The sequence below is a fragment of the Nilaparvata lugens genome, chromosome 2 (genome assembly GCF_014356525.2).
Source record: "Nilaparvata lugens isolate BPH chromosome 2, ASM1435652v1, whole genome shotgun sequence".
Classification (NCBI taxonomy): Eukaryota; Metazoa; Arthropoda; class Insecta; order Hemiptera; family Delphacidae; genus Nilaparvata; species Nilaparvata lugens.
Genome location: NC_052505.1, coordinates 40,728,354 through 40,741,697, shown reverse-complemented (window position 1 = coordinate 40,741,697; position 13,344 = coordinate 40,728,354). Strand labels below are relative to the sequence as shown.

The window sequence follows — 13,344 nt, the reverse complement described above, 5'->3', positions numbered from 1 at the left end:
TGTAGACAGCAGTATTATTCTGTTTACTATGGTGAAGGGAGTCAGCCGCGTCGGCTGTTTCCCCTTCCACAGCGTCAACTTGAATCGAAAATACATAACAATATACATCAATGAATTCGCAATGAATATGGCTACAATAATTCGTTACATTGTTCTTCAAAATTACTTGCTTCGAAATTAATCGGAGAAAACAAAAAAATCAAATCGAAAAACTCCTAAATTTTTACATTATATTATTTTATAAAGGAAACTGTTCGATTTATTGAGGAAATGAATCTGACTAATATTGTAGTCCTTAATTTAACGAATCGAATGACATATAATAGATTTTTTTCTGATTAATGGTTACAGAGATAATTGATATCCAGTTTGCTGTTTACTATGGCTAAGAGAGTCAGCCGCGCCGTTCCGCGTCGACTGTTTCCCCTTCCACGGCGTCAAATCGAATCGCAAATACATAACAATATACATCAATGGATTTGCAATGAGAGTGGCTACATTAATTATTTGGCTCATTTTTCTTTAAAACTACTTGCTTTGAAGTTAATCGAAGAAAACAAAAAAATCAAATCGCAAACCCCCTAAATTTTTACATATATATTATTTTATCAAGAAAACTGTTAATTTTATTAAAAAAATGAATATAACTATCATTGTAGTCCATAATATAACGAATCGAATAGCATATAATAGAACTGTTTCCGATCAATGGGTACAGAGATAATTGATTTTCCGTGATTACCTGCATTTTTCAACTTTGAGGGGGGCTAGGGGGGAAAGCTCCAAGGGGATTTCTTGGGACTTTTGGGAGAATGCCCCTCTGGGAAGGTTCTATCGATGGTAGAAGATTCAGCTTTTATTTAATTTTCGGATCGAAAAAACCTTTATTGACTGGGCTAATAGTGAAATGATTGGTACAGTGAGAATATTATTCTCATTGAACTAACTATTCATACTCGCTCGGTCAAGCTAAGTGGGAAGAATCCAATGAGAACTCATTAAAATTATATTTTCACATTCACTGCCACTGATACAAAAGAATCTAGCTTGAAACTTTACAAGTTTTAGAAATATAGAGAAATGGTACATGGAACACAGAGTTACCCAAAAATGATTATACTAATACTGTTTATTTATTTACCCTAGATGAATTAATTTTATGGATGAATCTCATTAGATCCTGCTCAATTTCTAACAAGCAGTATTAGGCTCTCAATATTTCGACGTTCAGCCATTAAAGGCACGAATACGAATATGATTTTTTACAATTATTCAATAATAATGATGATTCAACTTAAAAATCATACGATACACACCTCATAGTCCAATCAATATGGACATAAAAAAATCTGGTGTGGAACACTCACACAACTTTCCTTGCTCATTGAACTATAAGCCTCATTCTCAAACGAGAATAATTTAGGGGAATAACATCATGACAATTTTGGCGGCAACATATTATTTGCAACTACGATCAGACTACTGTATATGTGTATATATAATTATTGTTTCCAGAGTACTTTTTCCTTCGTGTAAATTGTGAAATTCGATGATTTTTAAAAACGTCAGAACAGCTGACGACTATGAAACAGATGAAATATCTTGACTATGACTGTGTACTTTTTACTTTCCTTGCCCTACTACCATAGGTAAGAAAAGTATTGCTTTCCAAAAAAAATTAAGGTACCCACATTTCAAGTTTTCTATACGTTTCAAGGTCCCCTGAGTCCAAAAACATGATTTTTTGGTATTGGTCTGTGTGTGTGTATGTGTGTGTGTGTGTATGTGTGTATGTCTGTGAACACGATAACTCCATTCCTAATTAACCGATTGACTTGAAATTTTAAACTTAAGGTCCTTATACCCTGAGGACCCGACAATAAGAAATTCAATAAAATTCAATTCAAGATGGCGAAAAAATGGCGGATAATTACTAAAAAACCATGTTTTTCACGTTTTTCTCGAAAATGGCTCTAACGATTTTCTTCAAATTCATACAATGGATAGCTATTTATAAGCCCTATCAGCTGGCATAAGTCTCATTTCTGAGAAAATTTCAGGAGCTCCGTAATATTCTTGATAAAAATGGCGGATAATGACTAAAAAGCCATGTTTTTCACGGTTTTCTCGGAAACGGCTCCAACGATTTTCTTCAAATTTATACCATGGATAGCTATTTATAAGCCCTATCAACTGACATGAGTCTTATTTATGAGAAAATTGCAGGAGCTCCGTAATATTCTTGAGAAAAATGACAGTTACTAAAAAACCAATTTTTTCACGATTTTCTCAAAAACGGCTCTAACGAATTTTTTGAAATCCATACCCTGTATAGTTATTTATTAGCTCTATCAACTAACATGAGTCTTTTTCCTGGGGTACTAATGAGGGGTCCACCCAATCCTTGAGAAATGGACTTTGTAACCTCCTTCTCGTGCATGAGGTAGGTTGGTACACGGTTTTTACTTTTTCTTCTTCCATATACCGTGGGTAGGTAGAGCAGTTTATAAAAAGAACACAGTCATAGTCAAGATATTTCATCTGTAGAACAGCTGTTTTGACGAATTTCAAAAAAAAAAAAATCATCGTATTTCACAATTTACATAAAGGAAAAAGTACTCTGAAAACAATTGTATATACACATAATTATACAGTAGTCTGATCGTAGTTGCAAATATGTTGCCGTCAATCGTCATTATGTTATTCCCCTAAATTATTCTCGTTTGATAATGAGGCTTATAGTTCAATGAGCAAGGAAAGTTGTGTGAGTGTACCACACCAGATTTTTATAAACTGCTCTACCTACCTACCTACCTCATGCACGAGATGGAGGTAACAAAGTCCATTTCTCAAGGATGGGGAGGACCCCCATTAGTTTCCCAGAAAAAAGACTCATGCCAGTTGATAGATCTGATAAATAACTATACAGGATATGAATTTGTAAAAAATCGTTAGAGCCGTTTTTGAGAAAATCGTGAAAAACATGGTTTTTAGTCATTATCCGCCATTTTTCTCAAGAATATTACGGAGCTCCTGAAATTTCCCCAGAAATGAGACTCATGCCAGTTGATAGGGCTTATAAATAGCTATCTATGGTATAAATTTGAAGAAAATCGTTAGAGCCGTTTTCGAGAAAAACGTGAAAAACATGGTTTTTTAGTAATTATCCGCCATTTTTTCCGCCATCTTGAATTGAATTTTATTGAATTTCTTATTGTCGGATCCTCATGGTATAAGGACCTTAAGTTTAAAATTTCAAGTCAATTGGTTGATTAGGAATGGAGTTATCGTGTTCACAGACATACACACACACACACACACACACACACACACACACACACACACACACACACAACACACACAACACACACACACACACCACACACACACCACACACACAACACACACACCACACCACACACACACCACACACACACACACACACACACACACACACACACACACACACACACACACACACACACACACACACACACACCACACACACCACACACACACACCACACAACACACACACACACACACACCACACACAACACACACACACACACACACACACACACACACACACCACACACACACACACACACACACACACCACACACACACACACACACAACACACACACACACACACACACACACAACACCACACACACACACACACACACACACACACACACACACACACACACACACACACATACACACACACACAGACCAACACCCAAAAATCATGTTTTTGGACTCAGGGGGACTTGAAACGTATAGAAAACTTGAAATTAGGGTACCTTAATTTTTTTTGGAAAGCAATACTTTCCTTACCTATGGTAATAGGGCAAGGAAAGTAAAAAGGGGGTGTGCTTGCAATTTATATTGTAGTTCTGATTTTTTAATATATTATTTGGGTACATGAGAGATGTCCAGAACCAATTTCTTCATGCAAAATTTCCTTGTGCTATATACAGAGTGGCCCATAAACCTCGTATTTTCGGCTCATTTTCCAGTTTTCAGCTATTTCTGCCAAATCTCGTAATCGGTCAGAAAAATTTTCTCTCGCCTTTTTTTTTTGATTATAGAATTCTGAATAAAATGAGATCATTCGGAACTCTCTATCTCTAATGAGTACTGAGTTATGATTTTTCTAAAATGAGTAAAATTTGAAGGAAAAACAATTTTGATGATTAACAATGCTCCTTGTATTGTGAAAAACACCTCATTTTCAACTTCAACCATCATCACCGACTACATTGTCCTCACATTGATATTTTGCACAATGACAGAAGTTCATGAGATTATGTTCTATGAGAATCACCCGTTAGATGCACTTCATTTCAGTATTTCCTAGTGGAGAGAAGGATCAAAATTTCAAACACTTATAACTTTTGTCACAATGCTCAGATTTCATCGTACTACACTTTATTCTTCTCAGCTCGACAAGGCGGTCCAAAATAATGCATCATAAGTCAAATTTGGTTGAAAAATGGAAAATTTATTGTTGATTTTCATAGTAAGGGGTTACCGAGATACATAGCTTTGAATATAGAAATTGGCCCTTTTTTTGTACATTGGAATGGGGGCTTAAGTACACTCAACAATAAATTTTCCATTTTTCAACCAAATTTGACTTATGATGCATGATTTTGGACCACCTTGACGAGCTGAGAAGAATAGAGTGTAGTACGATGAAATCGTGAAGAAATTGGTCCTGGACATCTCTCATGTACCCAAATAATATATTAAAAAATCAGAACTAAATTATAAATTGCATGCACCAATGTATATAGTGACTGGACTATCATAGAAAAAGTCTTAATTAGGTTGGAGTTTTTTCGCAACAATTAGCTAAATGCAAGTACATTGTGTGATCTTCAAATCCATGGTGAAGAACTAATTCAAAAGCGTATATTCAGTAGCTGGGATCAACTGACTCAAAAAAAGGCCGTATTAATTGACGCTGGTAACAACAACAAATTCCAACAAATGTAGAATGGTGGTTTAGGCCTTTACAGTGCAGGCCTACAGTAAGTCGGCCTGGGAATGGGACAACGGCTGTTTGACTGCCGCATTGCGAGAGACTCATCTGGCCTGCCACGTTAATTAATAAACTAATTCCGATATTCCATTAGGCCGCACACGTTTCAATTTAGTTTTGGAAAATCGAAATTGCTCAATCGCAGTTCGATTGGCTGCCACAAAACATTCCGAGCCCATGAGTATTGAACGAACCGCTTCGGTGTATTTAATATTTACAGACCGAAGCTGGTGCATCCAAATTGTTGTATTGCATACAAAAACGTGATACAAAATTCAAAACAGTACTGATTGGAAAAATTGTTTTTAAAACAAATTGGTTTTATAGGAATTATGCCTGGGGTTCAGTTTCAAATGGATATCAGAGAAAATGTTGGATAAACTTTAGCTTGGAATAGAGTTTTTTTCAAATAGAGAGAAAAGCAATATGACGTTTTGAACATAACTGGGATGCCAGTGTTGTAGAAATTGTGTTTCTAGGTATGTTGGGCTAGGAGCGAAATGCAGCTGTTGCGTTCAAAAAGTGTATTTCATAGGGAATACGAGATATTGGGAAAACAAACCTCAAATGTAAGTCTCTACCTTATTCTCCATCCTAGTTACTTCTGGGTGTTGTTCTTAAATTTTGTCAGTATTTATTCCAACATTCGATTCTTCGAGCTTCACTGAAATGTTGTTTCTGCGAATCTGTTCATTTTTTTCCAAATTCAGTGAGGCATATAACATTTAGCATGTTATCATGTGTGTTAGCCTTAATAATCAAACTAAACTTGGATTCGTCACAAGCTATCTTTAAGCAAAAATCAACGCCAATGTCACCTCAATTGAAATATTCAGGATTCACATTGAAATTTGAGTATCAATACATCAATAGCTATGGTAAGGTCAAGCCAACATAAATGAAGCAATCACAACTATGGATTATTAAAAACACTTTCTCTTGTATGAATGTGACCTTTGAACTCAATACAATCATAATTCATTCCACTTACAAACCTTGTAAACTTATATTTGTTTTGTATAGTGCGACCAGCAAACATGTAGGAGCAATTTCCATAAAAAAGGTGAAAATTGAATGAGCTGATAAGAAGAGGGCGGGCGGTCGGGGTTTGGCTAGAGTGTGTGTTTTGCATAATTAATAAGTGCACGAGGTTGCTGGCAATTTTCCAACCTAGATTTGGTCTCCTTCAGAACGGCACATACCCTAAAACGCCGGCTTTCCAGTGGCTTTATTTGAGGATAGAATGTACATAGTATTATCTGATTTTATTGCTTGATCATTAAGAAGCTTATCCACTGTTAGCTGAGTGATTTTTTAGAAATATTGGAAGCTGTTAGGCAAATTAGGCAGTTATCTCATTGTATTAAAAATTCTCTACAATTCCTTCATATAAGTCATAATCATAGGATAATTCATTGAATAACTTTATCGTATTCATAATGTTTATTCGAGCCATAAAAATGATTTTTTTGAATGTCATTAAAACAATTAAATTCATAAATAACACCATACATAAAAATACATGAATAATGAATACATTGTTTCCATAAATAAAAAACAATAAATAAGTGAATTCATTAGAAGTTATTCAAGTGAAACTGATATGGAACTATGTGTAGAACAATAGAATTAAGTTGGGAAAATTTTTTCAATGTGGTAGGGCTATATCATATACATATTTCAATTTTGAAATACTCATCGAATTGTATGGAAAACGCTACAAGTTTCAGTTTTTCACGCTCAAACTGGAAGATTATGTCTTTGATATATGAATAATAAAAACATCATACCGATTAAAAACACTCCAGAAAGATACTGGAAAATCCCATTTTTTAATAGAGGGATGTTGAAGTTACAACAAAATAGAATTATTCAATACAGCTAATCGGAATTTTCATAAACAAGGGAAAACTCAACTCCATCAGTTGAAAATCCGACATTATTTCTCCTTATATTCAGATTGATCAAGTGCTTCAGTCTTGAAAATAATATATTGTTCCTGATATTCCAAAGCAGTCGTAAAACTACTCTTAAGCTGCGTTTACAACAAAGTTATTAGCAAAATGTTAATAACTCAATCCTTATAGATTTTATTAGATTGAACATAACTGATCATTTTGAATGAAAAAGCCTGAGAAATTGTCAAAAAACCACAGATTTATTGATACTTAAATCAATAAACTGAAGTATCACTAAAACTAAATTGAACTTAAACCTGAATTGAAGTATCAATAAATCTGTGGTTTTTGACAATTTCTCAGGTTTTTTCATTCAATGTGAATAATTACCAACCAACTTCTCAACTACAAAAAAAAACTGATCATACACTTGATGAACATAATGTGTTTGTCAAGTTCCTTTCAATCTAATAGAATCTATAAGGATTAAGGTATTAACATTTTGTTAATAACTTTGGTGTAAACGCAGCTTTAAAAAGTGCAGTAACATCAACGAAACAATAATAAAGCATACTCTTTCCATGAGAATGCGTAGTATAAGAAGTATTATAATTTACTAATTTCAACGAGGTTTAGAAGCTCTCGCAAAGTTTCCAAGTTTCCATGTTATGTCTGAGGAATTTCACCACCGGTACAGCACTACTTGGAAGTTGGAAGCATTCTCTATTGCTGAGTACTTCATCCTACTGATTACCACAACGAGTGGATAAACAGATGTGAAGATAGTTACAACAAAGCAATGAACGACTTTGAACAGAGAGGGGAAGAGCATTATTGGCTCTATTTGTGCCAAGTGCTAGTTTCACAGATGAGAGTTTCCGAAGAGTACGTTTCCGATTTGAAGATTATACGGTTCAAAAGCTCAAGAGTTGCTGAGCTCCATATAGAGCAATCGCTATGAAGGAGAAAAGGGCAATGGAAGAGAGCGAGATCGACAAAAGCAGTTATGAAGTTGATAACACTTTGATCGTAGCGACGTCATATCACAATCAACCGTCAATAGTGGCTTGTTATTCCCTGCAACGTCTATCATATCAGACGAAATAGGCCTCCATCCCTTCTGGAGCGTAGGCGTTGACCAAATATAATTTAGCACGACAGATGTCATAACACAATTTCCTTCTTGAAAAGCACAAAGGAAACCTAAATGTCCGATATTATTGACTGTTCCTTCGCCACATCGAATCTTCAATTCAATTCGATTCAGAACCTTCCTTCCGTTGAATTTCTTAGAATCTTCTTGGTTGAATTGAAGTTTTTGTTCTTGACGTTGCACAAGTGATGAATGATGAATACTAACCAGAACTGATGGGAATTATTTCTCGAGTTATGGCCACATGATTCAATGTATTTCATCGCTGAAGCATTCCCACCACCAATGAATATAAATATTGAATATTAAATAGGCCATTACAAATTTGATTATTTCCAAATATATCTAATAAAAACATTCATCATTCATCATTCACCAATTTTTGCAACGTCAAGAGCAAAAGCATCGATTCAACCAAAAAGATTCTTAGAAATTCAACGGAAGGAATATTCTTCACAAGTATTCACAAGTATACAAATGTAATTGCTGGCAATTTAATGAATTTAACATTCAATTATTTCATCAAAATACTTTACAAACATTTCATATGGTGTGGTGGTTTTAAGAAACAGAAAGAAGTCAACTAGTCCAAGTCTTTCTCTACTTTTCCTCCATCTTCATTCCTAAAACTCTGAGACAATTCTTTGAAGCGCACGCATTCATATAAGAAATACTAGTAAATGAAACAAAATAATATGCATTACCATAAGTTATCAATAAATGAGATGGTATATCACATTTGAGAAGATTGAAGTGGAAGTATCCTGATCAGTTACAAAGAAATGATAAGGAGAATAGATGGGTACTTTAGAAAGTAAAGTATACGGTATAGAAAGTTTTCTAAATTAATATTTCAGTGAGCCAATTAAATAGGCATTCTAAATTCTACTTTGGAAATAAAAAATTGAAAATACGTTTTTTTAGAATATAGTGAAGAGCCCCTTGATCCATAATATCCTGGAAAGCCATCAATCTCCTTCCGATATGATAATGAAAGGTAACAGAGAATTATCACAAACGCATGTGTAGATGAGAGTTTCATGTTAAGATTGTTGCATAACTGTCGTAAAACCGGGCGCAGGCAGCTCAATGCAAAACTACAGACAATGAGTTGACATCAACGACATAAGACAAGAACAACATCAGAATAATTATTAGGAGAGACCGTTTGTTTATTATTTCCAAAATAAACAGAACTATTCTATAGGAACAAATATGATATAATTTAGTTTGAATATGAATATTCCTCTAGAGTACAAGAGGATTTAGAAAAAGAGAATACAGAATCTACCAACTGAATGAGATAGAAACGGGAATTTCACGAAACAAAAAACCTGGTAAGACGGTCGTCTTTCACAGCCAGCTGATTTCGAACAAAACCTTCAATAAAGCGGAGGAACAATTAAATGGGTGAGTTGAATTGCAAGGGCGACCAAGGCGGGCGAAATTCTTTCTCCAGAAACGAATCGCTTTGAAAGGGATGCGATGCGATACGATAGATTGCACACTGCCGCAAAAGATCGCTGTAACGATGTCACTGATAGCACTATTCACTACTACAAAGGTCGTAATTATAGTTATTATCTTTTTCCAAAGTCAAGAGCTATTAATTCAGTAATGCAACATCGATTTAAATTGGATATAACAGCAGTAGTTGTCTTCATGATTGAAAACTCATTGCTACCAACCAATAATAACTTGGAATAATATGCTGGTGAAACTTCAAGGATAAAGAAAATTCAATGAAATCACAGTAAGAAAATAAATATAAGAGCACCTCGACGAACAATTCTATTGGTATGAGTTTAGAAAGTTTCTACTCGTATAAACACGTTAAAAGAATTATAATATTTATTTATCTAGAAATTTAGGACATTAAAAAAATGAAATTTTGTAGAGTAAAGTGAATGTTATCAAAGATGAACTAGGACAGAAAAGTCAAGCTAAAAAAATGTATTTGATTTAGATGATTTAGTGAGCACAGAATAGAATATACTACTGGATTGCAATTGCTGTCATCTCATAGAGACTTCATGCAAAAAATGTGGATCTTGTCAAAACTTTTGCTTTTCATTGTTGATTTTGTAAAATACAATTTCCAATATCATCAACATAGAATTTCTGTAATTGTGAAATTTCTACATAAAAAAGTCTATAGAAATGTGAAGCCTTCAAAAATGGATTGTTGGAGAAATGTCAACTTAATCTATTTCAACTTAATTTATTTCTACATAAAAAATTCTATAGAAATGTAAAGCCTTCAAAAATGGATTGTTGGAGGAATTTCAACTTAATCCCTTAGAAGGAATTAAAAGCACCAAGATAGCATTCAATTTGGGTGGACAGAAAGCCATCTTCTCAAAAACAACAGACCTTGCCGAAATTAAGTCGAATGGAATAGTTGAAGAAGAGTGGAACAAAGTGTCCTACTACGAGTCTCCGAGAAGAGAACATGAATAAAAATTGCCGGCAATTTACTCGGCAAGTAGTGGGAGACACAATTGAAATGAGAGAGGGGTCTGATTAAAACGAGAGAGGAGTGCATTATTTGTGGAGGGATGTACACGCATCAATTGGTATCCAAGTAGAACGACACAAGTCAGGTCAAAGGGCAAAGAACCGATGATAAAGAGGTCAAAAAGGCGAGTGCTTGTTTTCTGGCACTCGAGCCCGGGACGGAGTAGTGCTCGAGTACCCACCCGGTGCTCGCATTCACTCTCGCTTTCAGCCCGAGGTCCTTATCTGTCTCGCCTCCCGTCAGCCGCCGCGGCCTTCAAATGTAACGACCCGCTTTAATAATGCTGAATATATATTGCGGAGCGCCCGGCTTAAACAAAAGGCCCTCTCAAAAGACTCTTACCACGCGAATAATCTTCGACCCCGAAAATCTGCAAACTTCCATCGTCATCAAACAGCAATTAGACCGATCGTTGAATGCATCGTGTAGTGTTCTGCCTGACGCTTGTTGCCTACTGATCAAGTCTGGCTGCATACAAGTGCATCAGCCAATTAAAACTCGATGCCAACACAAGAGAGGCGCCTCCATTCACGGCTCATCTGGTTTCATCCGAAATCGAAGTTTGGGCCACATATGAGCGTCTCTAATTGCTCGTTCACTCCTCCACAAGTAGTCTGGCTAGTCAATTTCTACAAGTACTTCATGAGCATCGCTATAAACCTTCCGACCTAATAATGTGCACTGAAGAGCTGATTACTTTGGACGAAGGCTTCGGAGTTGAGACGGGGCTTACTTCAACTAGAGTGCCCGATTTGAAGGGCTGGTGAAACGCAATATGGAAATCTTATTGTTATCTTCTCAACTTTGAATGGAGAACAGAAATTAGTGAAGCCTACTTAATCATTTGCAGTGGAATAGATCAACTTTACTGAATGGTAAGGAGTATAGAGTTCGTAAATGTAAACAAATATTACCAGAATAAAAATCAGTCTGAAAAAAATATTAGATAAAAAAGAAAGATTGAGAGATGAATTGAAGAACAATCATGATGAATAATTACAGACTCGATGTTCAATACCATCTGGGAATAAATTATTGATTATTGACTCAGAATAATCCGAGTTGTCACGAAATTGAATTGGAAAACTGATGCGATATGAAAGTAACAAAATCTAAAAAGGGTTGCTCAACACAATATGTTTGACAAAATGTTTGTTCAGTGTGCTCGATGAATCGCAACTTAACAAAATTGAATCAGTTTACGGATATGTCCAATCTGTCTGAATTCAATCATGAAACTCTAGAAAATTTTCAAGTTTTGAGCATCTCAAATGGAATAATATTATCTCGACGTTCTATTTTTCCCCTTTTCCAACAAAATAAATCCTCAATTTATAAATAAGAATGAAAAGCTTATGTTCAGAAACGAACATATTGTCTGATAGAACAGATCTATCGATGAAACAGAATAGAAGTGATTGAATAACTTACTTTTGGTAGTTGTGCCTAGGAGCAATGACTAGTTTGGCTTGCTGCTGTTGCCTCTGCAGCATATGTTTTCCATAGACACCGTAGCCAGCGAATCCATAGATTTCATCTTCTTCCTTATCACTCAGGCAACTGGAAGGCTGCAACACAAAAAATCAACTTTCAATAATCTACTAAATTAGAATGAGTATCAATTATCGGGGATCTTTCAGTTAATTGCATATTCTACTCAGTTAATTGCATATTATTCAGGTGAGGTTGTATTCTGATGTAAAGAGTTGTTTAATACAAGTGACAAAGAATTCTTAAACTTGAATTGTGATGGAAGGAGAAATTTGATTTAAGTGCGATTATTATATTATATATCACATGAACGGTTTGAAGAGTTCATAATAGTTCATCGTACATACAGAGTGGGTGAAAAGTCCGAGAACAGCTTAATATCTCATACACAAAGGTAATTTGACGGTGGGTGTGATTGGGGATCCTACTCGAATTGAAAAAACTACTTTACAATGACTTTGAAAATCTGGTCCGCCATATTGAATGCAACTTCATTTTTTTAAATAGGAAGGTGGTCGTGCGATACATGATTTCGATAGGGAATTTCAAGAAAAAATGAATGGCGGAAGCCACATATTGATATCTTAAACCGTTTCGGAAATATTCACATTATTAATTAATATTATTCTAAGAAGAAAAGAGAGAAAAATGTCTGAGAACGGCTTAGTATCTGATAAAAATAAGTGATTCCAAGGTGGGTGAGATTAGTGATGTTACTCGAATTGAAAATACTACTTTACTATGACTTTAAAAATCTGGTCCGCCATCTTGGATCCGCCATTTTGAATGAAACTATTTTTTTTTAAATAGGAAGGTGGTCATGCGATACATGCGGACCAGGTTTTAGTAGACTGCGGACCAGTCAAAGTCTTTGTAAAGTAGTTTTTTCAATTTGAGTAGGATCCCCAATCACACCCACTGTCAAATTACCTTTGTGTATGAGATATTAAGCTGTTCTCGGACTTTTCACCCACCCTGTAAATCACATTTCAGTTATAACACATATATCACATAGAAGTTAATCGTATATTTCACATGAACGGTTTGAAGAGTTCATAATAGTTTATCGAGGATTCGTAAATGACAGTCTACTCATGAATGAAAGTGTTTAAAAGTGGAACAGTTTATGATGAAGAAGGTTGTACATTTTGTCAAAAATATGAACCACACAATCCCAAACAGGAAGAACGCTCAGACTTGCTGAAAGGGGCTCTTCAAGATAAGGCTACA

At 35.2% G+C, this 13,344-nt stretch overlaps 1 protein-coding gene across 1 annotated transcript in view; it reads right to left on the bottom strand.

Moving 5' to 3' along the window:
• The window catches only part of LOC111055637, a 364,687-nt gene that overhangs the window by 90,998 nt on the left and 260,345 nt on the right, over positions 1 to 13,344 (bottom strand). The window contains exon 3 of the mRNA XM_039420075.1: positions 12,055 to 12,191. Within this exon, the coding sequence (XP_039276009.1) occupies positions 12,055 to 12,191 (137 nt within the window). The remainder of the gene's footprint in view (positions 1 to 12,054; positions 12,192 to 13,344) is intronic.